The sequence below is a fragment of the Clupea harengus genome, chromosome 12 (genome assembly GCF_900700415.2).
Source record: "Clupea harengus chromosome 12, Ch_v2.0.2, whole genome shotgun sequence".
Classification (NCBI taxonomy): domain Eukaryota; kingdom Metazoa; phylum Chordata; class Actinopteri; order Clupeiformes; family Clupeidae; genus Clupea; species Clupea harengus.
The window spans coordinates 24,867,526-24,884,848 of record NC_045163.1 but is presented as its reverse complement, the minus strand read 5'-3'; the positions used below and the strand labels follow the sequence as shown (position 1 = coordinate 24,884,848).

The 17,323-nt window shown below is 48.1% G+C and overlaps 1 protein-coding gene across 1 annotated transcript in view; it reads right to left on the bottom strand.

The window, feature by feature from the left end:
- Nucleotides 1-16,651, bottom strand: part of nnt (nicotinamide nucleotide transhydrogenase) — a 42,773-nt gene extending 26,122 nt beyond the window's left edge. Inside the window, 13 exon segments of the mRNA XM_031577611.2 lie at nucleotides 1-40; nucleotides 2,327-2,488; nucleotides 4,542-4,668; nucleotides 4,670-4,699; nucleotides 5,058-5,249; nucleotides 5,535-5,668; nucleotides 8,239-8,426; nucleotides 10,138-10,226; nucleotides 10,786-10,873; nucleotides 11,542-11,759; nucleotides 12,359-12,588; nucleotides 14,685-14,881; nucleotides 16,544-16,651. The exon segment at nucleotides 1-40 is cut by the window's left edge and continues 71 nt beyond it. Of these exon segments, the coding sequence (XP_031433471.1) occupies nucleotides 1-40; nucleotides 2,327-2,488; nucleotides 4,542-4,668; nucleotides 4,670-4,699; nucleotides 5,058-5,249; nucleotides 5,535-5,668; nucleotides 8,239-8,426; nucleotides 10,138-10,226; nucleotides 10,786-10,873; nucleotides 11,542-11,759; nucleotides 12,359-12,588; nucleotides 14,685-14,838 (1,652 nt within the window). The 5' untranslated portion in view covers nucleotides 14,839-14,881; nucleotides 16,544-16,651.
- Between the last annotated feature and the right edge of the window lie 672 nt (nucleotides 16,652-17,323).

Here is a 17,323-nt window from a genome sequence, read left to right as displayed (position 1 = left end):
CCACCTCCCATGAGGGACAGCCCCCCCACAGCGGTCAGCCCTGGAGGGGAACACACACACACACACACACACACACACACACACACACACACACACACACACACACAACAACAAGACGGTCAGCATGAGGGGGGGGGGGGAAGGGCTTCTTGCTCATATTAACGCTCATGGTTATGAATGAGGTTTCCACGAACACACTGTAAACATTCCATGACATGACATAACATCTAAACATGCATACGCTTTGCATGAAATTATATATTTAACATGAACAGACTCTTCTCATTCTCTTGGACTTCCAACGACTCGGAGGCCACTTTTGGAACCTTAAAAAACAGCCGAGCCACCGAGAACGCCCTCCGACGGGAGAGATCTCGGAATAGAAACGGAAATAAACAAACGAATAGCAAACTAAATGAGTACACCTTAATGGTTTTCAAATGGAACGCCTCGGAATTGAAGTAAACCTGCGATGGCTAGGTTACGAGTCGCCAGCGTGAGTCAATCATGTGTGTAACTGCTGCCGCCGAGCATTTAGCCCCCCCCTTTCCTTTGAAATCCCCGAGCAGCAATTGATCGCAGACCAGGAGTAGGAGAACCCCTTGCGCACGCTACCTCAAGCACTACAGGAAATGCAGCAGACGAACTGTAAACCGAAGTACAAACCATGCCGACTTCACACGTGTGCTGCTCTGCCTAACACACACGCACACACCCACCCACCTCAACACGCATGCACACACTAAAACACTTCCTTGTACATACTAGCCATGGGCAGCACTTGGGAGACATGTTTTTTTTTTTTTTTTTCACCCTTCACGAAAGCTTGGGATACGTGACAAAAACGTCTGCAGCGTCAAAGCGCCTGAAGGGTTCACCTCGCACAGTTAAAAGTTAAAAGTTCAAATCGTGCAAAGCAACAGCACTGACTCAGCCATGGAAGAATACGATATCCAATGTGAACGAACACACACCACACCGGACACCAGTGCCTCCGATTCCAGACTACTTTCCTACACCGTAACTAGAAGCGTTACAAAGAGTTACAAAGATGACGTCCACTCAACACCTCACCCTCCAAGAACTCTTCAGGTGGCATTGAGGGGACGCCAGCGAACTCTGATTTCACTCGTTTCAAGTAGACTAAAGGGGCGCAAGGAAAGGGACTCGACCCTCACCGTCGGCCAAGACAGGAGACAAGACATCAAAAGAAACTCGATGCTTTTTTAAAAAAGCAGACAGTTATTTCTCTCCCTCTCCCTCTCTCCTCCTTCTCTCTTCAGAGGAGTAAATTCCTAATAAGTGCCCTAATGTCTCATTCCCGTTGATTTGTGCTTTATTACGGTTGGCTCAGGGAACTCTGGCGCCCACGGCGTTTCCAACGCTGTGTGTGAGAGAATATAAAAAAAAAAAAAAAAAAAAAACGGCAAACCTGGGTTCGAAGTGTCAAGTACGGGAGGAAAATACCCCACAAGAATGAAAGAAAGAAGAATGACGAGGGGCGAGGGGCAGGGTTCCTGAGGAGCACTAAAGTGTGCCAGGAAGTGTGCAGGAGGTCCACGGGGCTAATTTCTGTTGCCGGTGGATGCCCCTGTAGTCTCCCTCGAGAGAGACGTTTACAACACGGCCGACATGAACAGGCCTTTAATGTGGACCACCACAGACTTGTTAAAAGACGATGAAGCCTTTCCTGGGCCTGGATCCTGCCAGGGGAGGAAGGGGCGCGAGCTTTAAGGAAGCCCCCCCCCCCCCCCCCCCCCACACACACACACACACACACACACACACACACACACACACACACACACACACACACTGCCTACCCCGACCCTGTCGTTCTCCTTGGGCTGTGGGAGACATCCTCAACCACATGAGGGGAGCCGCATGGAAGCCACACCACACAAACCAAACTAATGAAGACGGCAAGTTCCTGCTCCGAGGGTGGCCGACCAGAGAGGATTAATCTCAACACAGCAAGAGTGTGTGTGTGTGTGTGTGTGTGTGAGAAAGAGAGTGTGTGTGTGGGGTTTGGTAATGAGGTTCTTCTTGGTTAAACACATTACCTGCTATTTATAGAAGCATTAATGCCAAGCATCCCCAGCTGCACTGTGAAGGCTTCCCCTCTTTACCCTGGCACAGTGGAATGGAGAGCTCCGACATCACAAACCAAACAAGTGCAGGAAACAGCCCTTAAATCCTTCAAACAGTTGAAGCTTTTTCTGACTACGGAGAGACTACCAACTTCCAACGGTCAAAAGAGGAGGTACCAAACACGAGATTTGTTTTACGGGCCGAGTTGGACCGGGCCAAGCGTTGTGATCCTTACCGGAGATGGCGTTGGTGACGGACATGAGGGGCGAGTGCAGAGCTGGGGTGACGCCCCACACCGTGTGGTACCCCACGAGTCCTGCCAGGCCGAAGGTGGTCACCATCTGGGGGAAGGCGGCATGGGGGGCGCAGAGGCCGAGGCCAAGTAGCGTGCCCAGTCCTGAAACAAACAAACAAACACACACAAACAAACCCAAGTTCAATTGTTTGCAGATCAGTCAAACAAGGGGATGAACAAAGGGTGTTTAATCTAACCTAACCTATAGGGTGGATCCTAAGCGTGTTACAAATTCCCTGTTTTGGAAAACTTTATGTGAACCACAAACAGAAGCTCGAACACACTTAAAAAAAAAAAACTAAAAAAGAACCTCCAGACAATTACTGATGCAGTCCTCAGTTCCCACCCAGCCTCCCCCTCCCCCTCCCCCGTCTCTGATTAAAAGCCATTCATCTTTAGGCGCAGGCCATCTTTGAACTTGGCTCCAGCTCCCACCTGCGTGTTACAAAGGCCACCCATAAAAACAGCTGGAGGTGAAGGATCAGCGCCGAGGTGCGAAACAGACGGTAGCCCAGGTGAGAACCGCGGACGTGTGACAGGGAGGGGTGGGGGGGGGGGGGGGCGTGGGGGGGGGGGGGCAAACCACCACCCAAAACCCTCCCTCCCGCCGGTGGCAACCTCAGCTGCCACGACGAAGCGAGGGAGAGCGAGGGAGAGCGAGCGCTGGGGCCGCGTGGGAAAAAAAAAAACCTCTTACCCCATTACAGACCGAGCCAGCAGGGGGTTGGGGTTAAAACAGCCCCCTCCACCCCACCCCGCCCCCCCCTTGGTCTTTTATTATTACCAGTTTCCTGGCATTTGGAGGTGGGGAGGAGGCGTGGGGGGGGGGTGGTTGCAGGCGGTGCGCCAATTAGGTGACCAATTCTGATTTCAAAGGGCTTTGGCGCTGGTCATACAGATACGCGTCTGATGAGGTGGTCGGGGTGGGGTACAGGGGGGTTGCAGGACGGTCAGACAGATAGGCCCAAAACAAAAAAGAAAGAAAAACTAAAAAAAAAAAAAGCATGAAAGGGCAGGAAGATGAATTTGCATGTTTGTTTATCCCAGGGTGTTTATTTACGTGCGTGGTGCATTTGCGGCTTGTCTGCATGAGTGAAGTGTGCGCTTTGATCTAAGGCCAGAGCTGCCTCTCTCTGTCTCTCCACACACACACACACACTCTCTCACACACACACACACACACACACACACACACTCACTCCTGGCACGTCTGTAACCAATAGAATTCATTTGTGCGTATTTTTCTCTGCAGGGCTTTTAAGTTTAATGGAGACTGGAGCAGCACTCTGAGGAGGCAGGAAAATAAAAACACATTTGGGAGGATTGCTAAGCAACAAAAAGAGAGGATGGCTTGAGCAATGACCTGGAGAGGAACATTTAATTCATCGGAGGGGGGACCATAAAAGAAAACATTAATGGCAGACGTTAAACCCTGTGACTAGCCTATTAACCCTGGTTTGAGCCCCAAGACCACCCTTAAAAAAAAAAAAAAAGGCCATGACACACCAATAGCATTGTTTCCGCCTAATGGCGCCCAAATGTTGTCAGTGCCAGCTCAAACACCAAGGAAGAGTTGAAGCCTACAAAAGGCGAGGTCATGGTGATGTCAACACAAGGTGAGGCTGACACTTTTGAGGTGAACACATCACAAATACCACCCACGTGTTCACACCACCACAGCTTTAGGGTTAGCATGAGCAAGGTTTGATTGGTCTGGACTGGTGCTAGATCTAGATCTTATGAGCAAGGTTTGATTGGTCTGGACTGGTGCTAGATCTAGATTTTATGAGCAAGGCTTTCACGTACAAACTGTCTGGTAACCTGCGATCAAGAATTGAAGGATCTTTGCCCTCAATCGCACCCGTCAGCCTGCTATGGGGAGTGGATTAGGAGCTGTCAAAGACTGAGGCGCTACAATGGCTGCTCCTGAAGAGGTCAGCTAGCAAAGATCCTGCAAGGTCCATACCATCAGAAATGATGTGGCATAACTTGTTAAAATTGGAACAGATATTCAAAACAGGAGAATTCAATGCTGTCTGAAGAACACAGTCTCACACAAAAATAAGCGGGTCATCCTAAAAGGTGTATGAATGGGTTAAGAGCAATAAAACGAGAAGATATGAGAAGAAAAGAGGGCAAGAAGCCGGGTCTTCACCTCCAGCGTAGGCGCCAGTGGTGGTGAGCGTGGCTGCGAAAGGGGAGATGGCGGCGGCCTTCTCGGCCTCCAGCTCCTTCTTGGTCTTCTTCTTGATGGGGGCGGCCGCCACGGGCACGTTGTTGGGCTGCGGGCGCCGGGAAAAGCACCTTTCCATCCTGCGCATGGAGAGAGAGGAGGAGGAAGGAGGAGGAGGAGGAGGAGGAGGAGGAGGAGTGGAAACCAGAGGCTTTAAAAGAATGCAACTCCACTCACGGCCATCGTCCAGTCCAATACGCGACCAGACGAGTGTGAGGTGGAGGTCACTGAAAGGGGAAATGCTGGTCACTGCACTTGACATACATTCATTCAGTCAGGAGACAGCAATACAGTCACTAGCGCTGGAAACATAGCGGACATTTTGTTTAAGCAAGTCGACATTCCCGATTAGTATAAACATACATTTGGAGTAATGGCTTCATATTCCTGATATATTCATTCCTGATTGAAGATGTGACCGGATGTTCCGCCACTAACCTGCATGACGATGGAGCCGCGGACGACGTGGTCCATTGTGCCGTAGCCAAACGCTTCCTTGACATCCAGGAAGAAGTGGTCTTTGTCAGGGCTGATGGCGCGGATGAGTTTGGTGATGTTGTTGGAGTAGAGGGTGCTGGACTGGGTGGGCAGGCGGCTGGGAAGGTCAGTGTAGCCCACGTGGACCACACCCTAATGAGAAGAGAAAAAAAAAAAAATGTCACTCTTAAGAGGAAATTGTAGCCTGTACCGTCCAGTCCGACCAACAAAACCCCAACACGAGGAGGGGTCCACTTATACCTTTTTTTTTTTTTTTAAACAAGAAAAACAAATCTGAACAGTTAGGTTAATCTGATCAAAACAACTACATACTATTGAAATGTCTATACGGCTTCACTATTTGCTCCTCACCAGGATAAAGAGCAACCTAAGACGCTATTCAGGAGGAGAATGGAGAGACCCGGGAGCGAGACTCACGTTGTGGACAGACAGCTCTCCGGGGACCGTGGTCTCGATGTTCCCCCCCGCCTCGGCGGCCAGGTCCACCACCACAGAGCCGTCCTTCATGCTCTCCACCATGTCCTTCGTGATCAGGATGGGCGCCTTGCGACCTGAGGACACAGCGCCATGGCAACGCAAGGGTCAAATGTCAAAAGCCTTTTGTGGATGCGTCAGTGTGAGTCTTGGGAGGATTAGCGCACACACACAAAAGCGTACATTGATACTGGATGTAGTTAGAGGGGAAAAATACACAAGACCGCCATCAGGGCTGCGCATGAGAAGGCTGCTACTACAGACAAGATGTATAGAATACATTTCATCACATGTAAACATAGAACCACAAAGATGGTGATGATGGTGTGTTATATGAGTATATTTTTTAATAACATAACCTCACACTGACTACTATTATTTGGTTTCCAACTTCAATATTCTAGCAACCTATTAGTTCCGATCATTTCAAGTCAAGGCACCCTCTGCAATGTGGTGTGCACGTTTGTTTGACAACATCAGGTGAACACCAGCGCCTGCAGACAGACACAGTCAAGGTCAGAGGAACCGGCTTTAACAAGAAACAGTAGTGTGGAACATGCCGGGGTGAGTGGAGAGCGTCTCCCTGTCCCTCTGCTAGAAACCAGCGCGTCTCCCTCTCTCTCTCCCTTCTGCTAGAAACCAGCGCCTCTCTCTGTCTCTCTCCTTCTGCTAGAAACCAGCGCCTCTCTCTGTCTCTCTCCTTCTGCTAGAAACCAGACTCGTTCAGCTGCTAGCCCCACGGCCTTGGCAACCGCTGTGCCCCTGTGATGGGTGCGTCACACACACACACACACACACACACACACACACACACACACACACACACACACACACGCGGCCTGACCTCGCTCCACGCGAGCCAGCAGGTAAACACTTCCCTGATGGAAACAGCTGACGAGTCTCAGGGCTGAGTGAGCGTGAGTGAGTGTGTGTGTGTGTGTCTCAGGGCTGTGTGAGCGTGAGCATTAGCATCAGCTGCACTGTGCTCATGCAGGTGGCCAGGCTTGCAGTACAGCACTGGGTGAGGGCCGTTAGCGTTGGATGAGGGCCGTGGATGAGGGCCGTTAGCGTTAGCGCTGGGTGAGGGCCGTTAGCCCTGGATGAGGGCCGTTAGCGTTAGCGCTGGGTGAGGGCCGTTAGCGCTGGGTGAGGGCCGTTAGCGCTGGGTGAGGGCCGTTAGCGTTAGCGCTGGATGAGGCGGCAGAACAAGGGGTGAGGAACACCGCCCTCAGGGCCAGAACATATCACATTTAAATTGAATTTGTCTTTGGGTTGCTGATTGGAATCCCGTTGGCGTTGAGGTTAACATCAATCTAAGTGGACACTAAACTGGCAGAACAGGGCGTTAACCTAGCCAAGCAAAGATGGAGTTCATATGAGCAACTAACAAACTGCCTCAGTTTCAGGTTTGGTCATATTTCAAAACTGAACCAAGCGTGTCTCGTCACGCAGGTCCTTGAAGAGTTAAGGACGGAGTAATTTAACGATGATAAACATGTGCATGTCAAACCATGGATCTGCTCAAGCACAGGGATATAACCACACTACTGGCATTGGGGGAGTCAACAGACCCAGCAGAAGGAGAAGCAGGCCTAAAACCGTAGGGCTAATGAGTGTCTGACGGAGAGTGAAGCGCAACCACCGAATTCCTGACTGCAAATTTCAAGCAGCAAAAAACTTTGTTAAATTTACATTTAGTCATTTAGCAGACGCTTTTATCCAAAGCGACTTACATATGTGTGACTTACAATGTATACACATTTTACATTTACACTGATGGCACACTGCACATCAGGAGCAATTAGGGGTTCAGTGTCTTGCTCAAGGACGGTAGCAACCTTCTGATTACTAAACGACTTCTCTACCTCCTGTACCACTGTCGCGCCTTTGTAAGCTCTAAGCATGTTGAAGTTCTTGAAAAGCCCTAGGATGTTTGCCAAGGGCTCCTGCCTCGGATTATGAGATGTTATTACAGGCTAGTCCTTCTTTTTTCTATCATCTCCATTGACTTACACATGTTTTTGTTAGCTATCGGAGCTTAATAAGCATGCTTGTGGGCAATATACGAGCACTGTTCAACTAGCCAGTGCGATGCTGCAAATTGTTGCACAATTTCCCTTCGTTTCCCATGCTTCTCTCCCGCTCGCATGTGTCTCCACAGGGCATCCATCTTATCTGTCTGAGGCTGGTAATGGTACAACAAATATCAGGAGACCACATCAGGGGTCTTAACTGGAGCAGCCATCAGATCCTGTTGTAATACAAAGCAGCTCAGGACTAACTGGAGTTTTACTGAGGGCCCCGGGGCCACTGAACAGAGGAAGGGGAGAGAAAAGAAGAAATACATTTAAAAAAAAAAAAAAAAGTAGAAATGAACTTGAATGGCTTGGCGAGGTCTTAGGAAGGCATTGTGCTTTGGTGCCTCGGAACGCTTGAGCAGCGGAGGGTGAAATGGAAAGAAGATACAGATGTTCATAGATTCATTAAATAAATAAACAAACAAACAAACAAACAAACAAACAAATAAATAAATAAATAAATAAATAAATAAATAAATAAATAAAGTGACATTGCTGAAAAACGTGAAGACTTGAGACAGAGAAACACAGCGGATGGCGTATTGGGGTGGGGGACGGGTTAGGCCTACCAGGGATGAGGGCAGTGGTGACGATTATGTCAACGTCCAAACACTGCTTGGCAAACAGCTTCATCTCCGCCTCGATGAACGCAGGAGACATCTCCTTAGCGTAGCCCCCCTGGCCCTCGCCGGCCTCCTTCATGTCCACTGCGAGGGGCTCGGCTCCCAGCGACTTGAACTGCTCCAGGGCAGCCTCTCTGGAAGACAGCGGCACAAGCGCTTATTTTCTCTAAAACAGGTTGTGTGTGTGACTCAAGTATGACTCACAATGTCAGAACGGGAGGACAAAATATTGTGTCTACTGGTTCACCTTTTTTTTGTTTCATCACCCTTTTGAAACTTTAACTCACTCTTACAACATGCAGCTCTTAGGGAAATGGAAAACCACTTGCCCTCAGTAGGGCTAATATCACTGATAGGCACGTTCCAAGCAAGAGGGGCCAATGACCTTAGCTGACAGAGCAGAGCAAGTAAACACAAGGTCAAAGGTGCAATCCCACACACTACTACGCATCATGTATAGTATTTGCAACATTTGACAAAGCTGGTCTTAGCGGTCTAGTTAAGTCATACGAGTATCTTACAAAAGAGGTGTGGTACAGGCCAATCCTGAAATTAAAAGACAACAGAGGAGGTAAAAATGAATAATAGGATCAATGGATTAATATAAGAAAATAATACGTCAAGTTTGAAAATTAGACTCACTAATTCATGGGGAAAGGAATGGCAAACTGAAATGCTGTGAAAGCCAGTGCAACCCTGCCACCTATTGGCCAAAACTTGATACTGAACCCAATAATTTCATGGATTCTGAGAGCCTTCAAGACGACTAACAGGTCTATCCGTCAGTCTGGTCCGGTAATACCCGCTCTCATCATTTAGATTAAAGGAGGATTACCTAATTAGCCAAATTACTGAGTAGCAAATTAGAACAAATAAGGACCCCACCTTTCCGAAAACCAAGAAAAACTAAAAACCTAATCCGAAGTTATGCAAGCAATACGCAGAACCCAAGGGCCGAACGGGACAGAACCCACGGGCCGAACGGGACAGAACCCAAGGGCCGAACGGGACAGAACCCAAGGGCCGAACGGGACAGAACCCACGGGCCGAACGGGACAGAACCCAAGGGCCGAAAGGGACAGAACCCAAGGGCCGAACGGGACAGAACCCACGGGCCGAACGGGACAGCACCACAGCGCCTGGTCTTCATTACGCTTCTTTCTCATTGAGCTGAATAAAAATGAGCGTTTCGCCTCTGATCCTCTGTGCCACCCCTCTGTGCCACCCCTCTGTGCCACCCCTCTGGAGCGAACGGGGCTCTGTCTTTCAGGGCGCACTTTGATAGTGTCTTGAGGGACACGGGGGCCTGTGATGTGGTGCATTCTGGGAATGTTTTATCAACGTCCCCGGCCGCCGAGAAACCGCGAGGAAATTGAGCGTGGTCCAAGCGAAGTGGTGGCAAGACATTTCTATTGACACAGTGGAAGGGAAGGAGGGGCCACAGTGGAAGGGAAGGAGGGGCCACAGTGGAAGGGAAGGAGGGGCCACAGTGGAAGGGAAGGAGGGGCCACAGTGGAAGGGAAGGAGGGGCCACAGTGGAAGGGGGGGGGGGGCCACAGTGACTTAAGCCTTTGACGAAACGCTTAATCCCAAATAATTTTCTGTCTACAAATTTCTAACGGTGCTTTATAGTTTCACTGTAATTAAGTAGGATTTAAAAATCACACGCAACAGTCAACTGATGGTGCCTGGTGGTGTCATCTCGAAACATCCACACTACCTCATTAGGCCCTTGCTTAAACTCTGCGACCCTAGGACGACACATTAACACACAAGAAACACCCAACCACTCAAATGCGCAACACACAAACATCTCATGTTACCAAGACGGGTTCACCCTCTTACCTGGTGTCAAAGCCTCGGACGATGGCACCCATTGCCCTGGCAGTGCCTGCAGAAGCCAAACCAGCCACTCCTCCCCCAATGATCAGCACCTGTACAGTACAATAACAACCAAGACACACACACACACACACACACACACACACACACACACACACACACACACACACACACACACACACACACCGATCAGTACCATGGCTGCGTTAAATCCAAGATGATCAGTGATGATTGGATGAAACACAGTCTAATGTGCAGGAGGAGTGAGTGTGGACTGTACATGAAGACCACCAAGTGAGGAGAGCTGTTAGGTGACACTTCATAATAATAATAATAATAATAATAATAATAATAATAATAATATTATTATTATTAATATAGGCCTTGGAGAAGGTTGACTAGGGTCTGAATTCCTTTGCTACGGAGATGTGCTTATCTGGATACTTTACATTGAATGATGTACATAAACACCCATATGAGAATAAAGAAAACCTTTTATAGCGCTCATTAGCTTTCAATCTCAATGGATGTTATAAAAAGGCATGCATCTTTATATGCTTGAGACAGGCCAGAATCAAAGGCTTAGCACCCTGTACACTGGACAGACAGTACTCCAGGCCTGATGTGTTCAGACCACACACAGCCTCGTACCTTAGCTGGGGGAACCTTCCCAGCTGCAGTGATCTGGCCGGTGAAGAAGCGGCCAAAGTTGTTTGCTGCCAGCACCACGGCTTTGTATCTGCCAAAACAAAGACACACATCACGCATAACTCAACACTGTCTGGGGAGGGGACAACACTCACACAAACCACCACTGGCTAGAAATATCAGGCCTGTTTACACCACACACACACACAAACACACACACACACTTCCCTCCGGGTCTCTATGTTAAAAAGGAGGGCTCTGGTGATTTGCTTAAAATAATGAAAATGTGAAATGTTTAGAGAGAAACAGATTTCAGATTTCTGTGGTGGAATTCTCTTAAATGGTGGCTGAGTGGAGGGCAAACTTGCTTAGTCACTGCACTGAACACATACAGATCTGAGTGGAGGGCAAACCTGCTTAGTCACTGCTCTGAACACGTACAGATGTTTCTTATTTGAGGGGCCACCTTACTCTGCACAACAGACTCTACGCATTCCCTCGGGGTAGGAGTAGGGTTAACCCCAGGGGGGGTTACTCCAAACTCCAAAGGACGGATACTAGTTGACAAGCACTACACTTTAAGCCATTTTAACTCTATTTTTTCTTAAAAGTAGAAACTGTATGGAAAATCTAGCCCCTCCCAATTCCACTTACTACAATTATTAAATTTAGTTAAACAATTTCTGATTTCAAAATCACAACCTGTGATTTCCACATGAAAAACCCTTTTTAATGTTTAATGCAAAAGCAAATCCTCACCCAGCGATGTTGGCCATGGAACTGAGGGCATCGAAGCCCTGGGCGATGGTGACGCGGGGCACCTGGTCCATGGCCAGAACGGTGGCCTTCTTCTGGGACAGCTGCTCCATGAGCTCAGGGTTCTGGGCCGGGTAGATGAAGCTCACCAGCGTTGACCCCTCCTTCATCAGGTCAATCTCGTGGGCATCCAGTGCCGGGTTCAACATGGGGGCACGGACCTAAAGAATGGATGATGGAGATAGAGAGACACAGACAGATGTTTAGAACTTGTTTACTTCTTTACAGTACTGCACACTTAAAACACATGGGCACACAGACAGACAGAAAGACAGGCACACTTGACAGACAGTCAGACAGACAGAGACAGGCAGACAGACAGACAGTCAGACAGAGATGGACAGACAGACAGACAGACAGACAGACAGACAGACAGACAGAAAGAGAGAGAGAACAAACATGAGAACGGCTGACAGGGTTAGCCTGACATGACATAGGGATGCCTGACATGACATAGGGATGCCTGACATGACATAGGGATGCCTGTGAGAAGAGCTGTGTGACCAATGACCAGCGACGACCAGCCTCACGCTGGAACAGCCCCCTCAAGCCCCTACTAACCCAAAACAAATGCAGAACCCGAGTGCACAGGACCAGCTCATGTTTACACTCGTTCACCTAGGAATTTACTTACATAACTATAACGCTGTCATCCTTGTAACTGGCAAAACTGAGGTTTAGCCTGCAGGCTGATGAGTCCAAAAGTACCCCACCTTCACCTCAACCCACTCTCCTAGACCTGGGCACCCAACCAACCCACCTTCAGCAACATGTCGGAGGCGAACACCTCCTTGGCGTCCTTGATGGCGGCGCCAGCCGCGGTGTACATCTCGTCGGGGAACTTGGCCGAGTCTCCGGCCCCCGTCTCCACCACCACGTTGAAGCCCTGCTTGACCAGGGCCTGCACGCCCGCGGGGGAGATGGCCACTCGCCGCTCATTCTGGAACACCTCCTTGGGCACGCCAACAGTCAGCTGTTTGTAAGGAACGCCTGCAAAAACAACATGGAGGGTTGAGCTCTCCCATTGTGTGTAGTGGGATATGATTGTTTAGTCCTGCTACTTTGACAATGACATGCATCTTTCCGTCATTAAAATAAATCTGTCTTCTGACTGAATATACATCTTTTCTTCTGTATAGCATGTTTTTCCCAGTCAGTACCCTTCAGGCTATTTTGGTCTGATTTGTTAAAGACCTTGAGAATATATCAGGTGTTGTAATTAATTGCTTCGCATGCGGTGGCAAGACACAACATACTGCATAGCCTTATAGTAAACATAGAACTATCTTGCCTTAGGAGGTTTAAAGCCTCTACTGTGAATCACTACACGAGGATTTGAATGGGAGTAACCATGCAGTTCTGTTATTATCATCAAGCACACTGATAAAGCACGATTCAAGATTGCCCTTTGCCACTCCAGCGCACGCATTCCCGAGCCAATTAGGGCCAACGCTCAGTTTCAATGACTCCTGCCAGTCAGCCACAGTTCAACACAATTAAACTACTATGGCCGGGGGCCACATATGCAAAGACTTTGTGTAAGATCTTTATTGGTTAACAATGCATGTTGGAATCAAAGGAGAGAGTGGATTCAACTGGATAGCATCATACTAAGCACAGCTTTCTTGCCAAACGATCTGTGCAATAAAGTGTATCTTGATCCATTGCACTGGCTGACACGGGGCGGCTACTGTGGAAATTTCCACTGCCGGCTCCTGGATCTATAGATAACACCCTCATCTGAGTATGCGTCACAAACCTTAACCGACTAAGAGACATGTGCCTGCACCAGACCTTTCCGAATGAAGAAAACTAGATCGAAAAACTGAGGGAAAGCAAGTAAGTTGAATTTCGCTCAATCCCACAGTGGTTAGAAAGGTATTTGGGCTAAGTATATGCTCCGGGAGGAAAACTTTCAGCAAACAGCTCTGCCAGAGGCAGAGTTTTTTTTTTGTCAAGTAATTGCAACACGGGCGCACTGTACTAAAGGCAACGGCAGTGAGCAGTCTTGTTTCTACTCAAAACAAAAGAAAACAGCTGGGGTGGCGAAGTCAAGCAGCAACAACGCTGCATAGACCCTCTTGTTATTGAAAGACAATACACCCCTCAGGAGTCCCAACGACAAAGAACCTTCACAGAATAGATCATGACAACAGGACGACACATATGACAGCAGATCTTTGGATCGGCCATCCTTGGTGTCTCCCCCCCACAACAGACAGGGGTCAATTCTATTCTGCCCTCCCCCCCAAAAAAACAACAACCGTGGATCCATGCAACACTGCTGGCAACCTTCTCCGCTGATACAGAGCCAAAAATAGCTGGGCACAGCTGCAGGTTTCACGTCTGTGCAGCCACAAGGCTTCGAGCCATTAATGGCCAGCCTCCAACTCACTCGCATGCTCTCTCTCTCTGTGTGTCTGTCTGCCTGCCTCACTGTACTGTGTAATGTAAGCGGAGTAGTGGAGGCACTTCATTCATTCGTGTCCAAAAACAGCCCTCGCCTCTCAGGCAGGTACAATAAACTCCACCAACAGGTTGGGTGTGTGTGTGTGTGTGTGTGTGTGTGTGTGTGTGTCTGTCTGTCTGTGTGTGTGTGGGGGGGGGGGGGTCAGAGGGGGTCAGAGGTGCAGGAGCGGAACAAGGGTGACCTTAGTTAGGAATGTATACATTAAAAACGAACCAACAAGGGCAAAAAAGCTTTATCCTTGAGGTGAACAGGTAGGTCATTTGGAGCCGGTGGGGAGGGTTTAGAAGGACAATGTATGACTACAAGCAACGGATTAAAAAGTTCAGTGTCCCATACAGCAAGACAACTAACACAAGTTGACTGAAGGTTACTCGGGCTTACGTCTTGGACAATAGCAGGCTTGTTTCAGCACTCAATGTCACCATAGTCACAAAACATTACAAGGCGAACTACTGCCAACTGTTTAGTATTCTATGTCTGTGTAACAAGCTGCTTTTTTTCCTAGAACTTTACTTTGTAGCTTTTGTCATGTACACAGTGCAGTCCACTAATGTGACACCTACAGGTTTGTTTGCACAAACAGCCTTCGCCTCGTCCTTGCGGTGCGTTTAGTTACCTGGGCTGGCCGAGCACTGGAGAGCCTGCTGGGTCCTGAAGAAGCGCAGGCAGGGCGTCCGGACGTTCTTGACGGCCTGGAGCTTGGCGCAGGCGACCCCACTGAGGAGCGGAGTAGAGCAGCTGGTGGCCACCGCACGCAGAAGGCTCGCCATGGTGCACACGAGGAGGAGTTGAGCAGTCTGTTCCGACCTCCTCCTGTAACAAGCGGGAGGGGAGGCGGGAGGGGAGGGGGGAGGTCAGGGAGGAAGAGTGCCATCAGTGCTCCCGGCCTATCCCAGCATGCCTGCAGAGCCTAAACACTGGACCCATGCCAGGTTCAGCAGCTATACATTCAATAGGCACACTTCCTCTTATAGCACACACACACACACACACACACACACACACACGCACACACACACACACACAGACGTCCAAGTGATAGAAATGTGTGCCTGTGTCCTTGCACTCCACTCTCACACGCTTAATGGACGCACAGTTATTTTATGCAACAGGTCACCCACTGTCTGTGTTTAGCATATAGCACGGTGCCTGGTAATGAAATACTCCTCCAGACCGGTTTGTCATACAGGAATTTTTCCACACACAAAAAAAAAACAAAGGGCACTGACAAGCGGTCAAGGACATGCTGACCATCGTAAACCAGCCTTCTGCTATTTGTTTAGTTAGGGCACCTATGAAAAGCCCATCTGGAGAGATAAGAACCAGTTTCAGAGAGAACTGAACGACTCAACAACTGGACTGTTCTGGTGTAGGACAGCTCATGGAGGTTATAGCTGAACTATTACCACATTGATTTCCACAGTAATTCTAACACGTGTCTAATCTAGGTCGGAATTATAAGGGTATTTACTGGAAAAGACTGGAATGGAAATATAATATATATAAATTACATGTAGAATCAGAGTAGGTTTACAAGCTAAAACACTTTTAGGCACTTTCACACCCTCGCAGTAAGTAAACGTAGGCCTAAACATGTACTTGAGAAAGGTCCCAGCAAATTGCAGCCTACACCAAGACACTCAAACTGCAGCAGACTGTCAGATGACACCACGTCAGCATAAATCAAGGAAATGATTTATTAACGTTACACAAAGCACACTTTGTTATAAGCACGTTTTCTACAAATTGCATCTTAATTCAGTCTCACTGGTAACGTACGATAAAATGGCTGTCCTAACCTGCATCAACTAAGCGGATTCCATTCTCCGAACATCAAGTTGCATTATAAGGGAAGTTGTTAGAAGTTTTGCATTATCTGGCAAAGTTAACTATACTGCGTTCTCTGAAATGGTGTAGGCGACAACGAAGTTATACGGGTTTTCTACATAAGCGTCTCAATCCTAGCAAGCTACGTGTCAACTGAAAGGTATGATGGTTGAAGTATTTCTCCTGAAATCACAAAAAAACACTTGCTAACTTTCTGCGATGCAACCAAGAAGGCCATGCAGTGGCACAAAGAGGCCGTTTGCTTTAGCTATGAAAAGGAGTGTTGGATGGCCATCACAATCGGACTGGTACATATGTGAATAACATAGGTGTTTATTTTCAGGTATGCCTTTGACCACAGGGCGACAGAAGTTGTTAGCAAGCTAGCCGATGGCTTTCCTGCTAAAGCACCATCTGTTCCCATGGTTTGAAGGCGGGCACAGCCACTTTCCTTTTTCATCACAGCTGCCAATGCAAATCCACAATAGCTTGCTTGCTAACTAGCTAGCCAGGACGCGATCAAATAATAATGTGCAACAGGCGACAGAATGCAAAAACGTTTTGTGCATAATCATACACACACAATTAAGCACGGACTTAAAAGGCTTTGCCATGACAAAAGATCTCTTTCAACAAAAAGCGACTGACCTTTAGTGACTGCTTTGAGCGAATGGTGTGAAGTCAAACCCACTAACCGGAAGAAATTGAGATACGTTCCCCGGCACATTTCATTGGATCATATTTGGGTTGCCAGAAAGTTAAAGATTCCATTATTTATTTACGCTATTTTTCTACAATGGCTTGCAAAAGTATTCAACCCCCCTGAAAGTTATCTCCATTTTCTGGCGAACAAAGCATACACATATTTCCCGAAAATAAGGCCGAATATTTGCCTATGAAAATGAACAGTAAATAAATGAAAAACTAAAATATTCTTATACTTATACTTTTTGCATATTCTTGGGTAATTAGCCTACTAGCAGGTAGGCTATCCCGCTCCTACGTTTAACAACAGACTGCAATGCTTTTTCTTGTGACATTGCATTTTTTTGCCCTCCCTTCAATTCTAAAAAGTTTCCCAGTTCCTGCAGACTAGAATACTATTTTGGGGTGGTGTTTCTTGAGGTATGGGCATGTGTGGATTTACACATGCAGTGCTGTTAGGATTGGCCAAAATCTCTGTTTTGGTCTCATTGCCACCCTCCAATTGAGTCCAGTTTCACCCTTAGGATTATGGACTCCTACACACGCATCCCAATTACAACCACTGAACTTTGTAGATTTTGGGGGGTGATGTGTGGACTGTGGTGGCCTCCTTCACCAGTTAGTATCTTCCACGGATGCTTGATTTGGGGGACAACCCGGTGTGTCTGTGTGTTTGTGAATAATTTGTGGTCTGCCTTAATCTGGAACTCAAAACATCAGGGG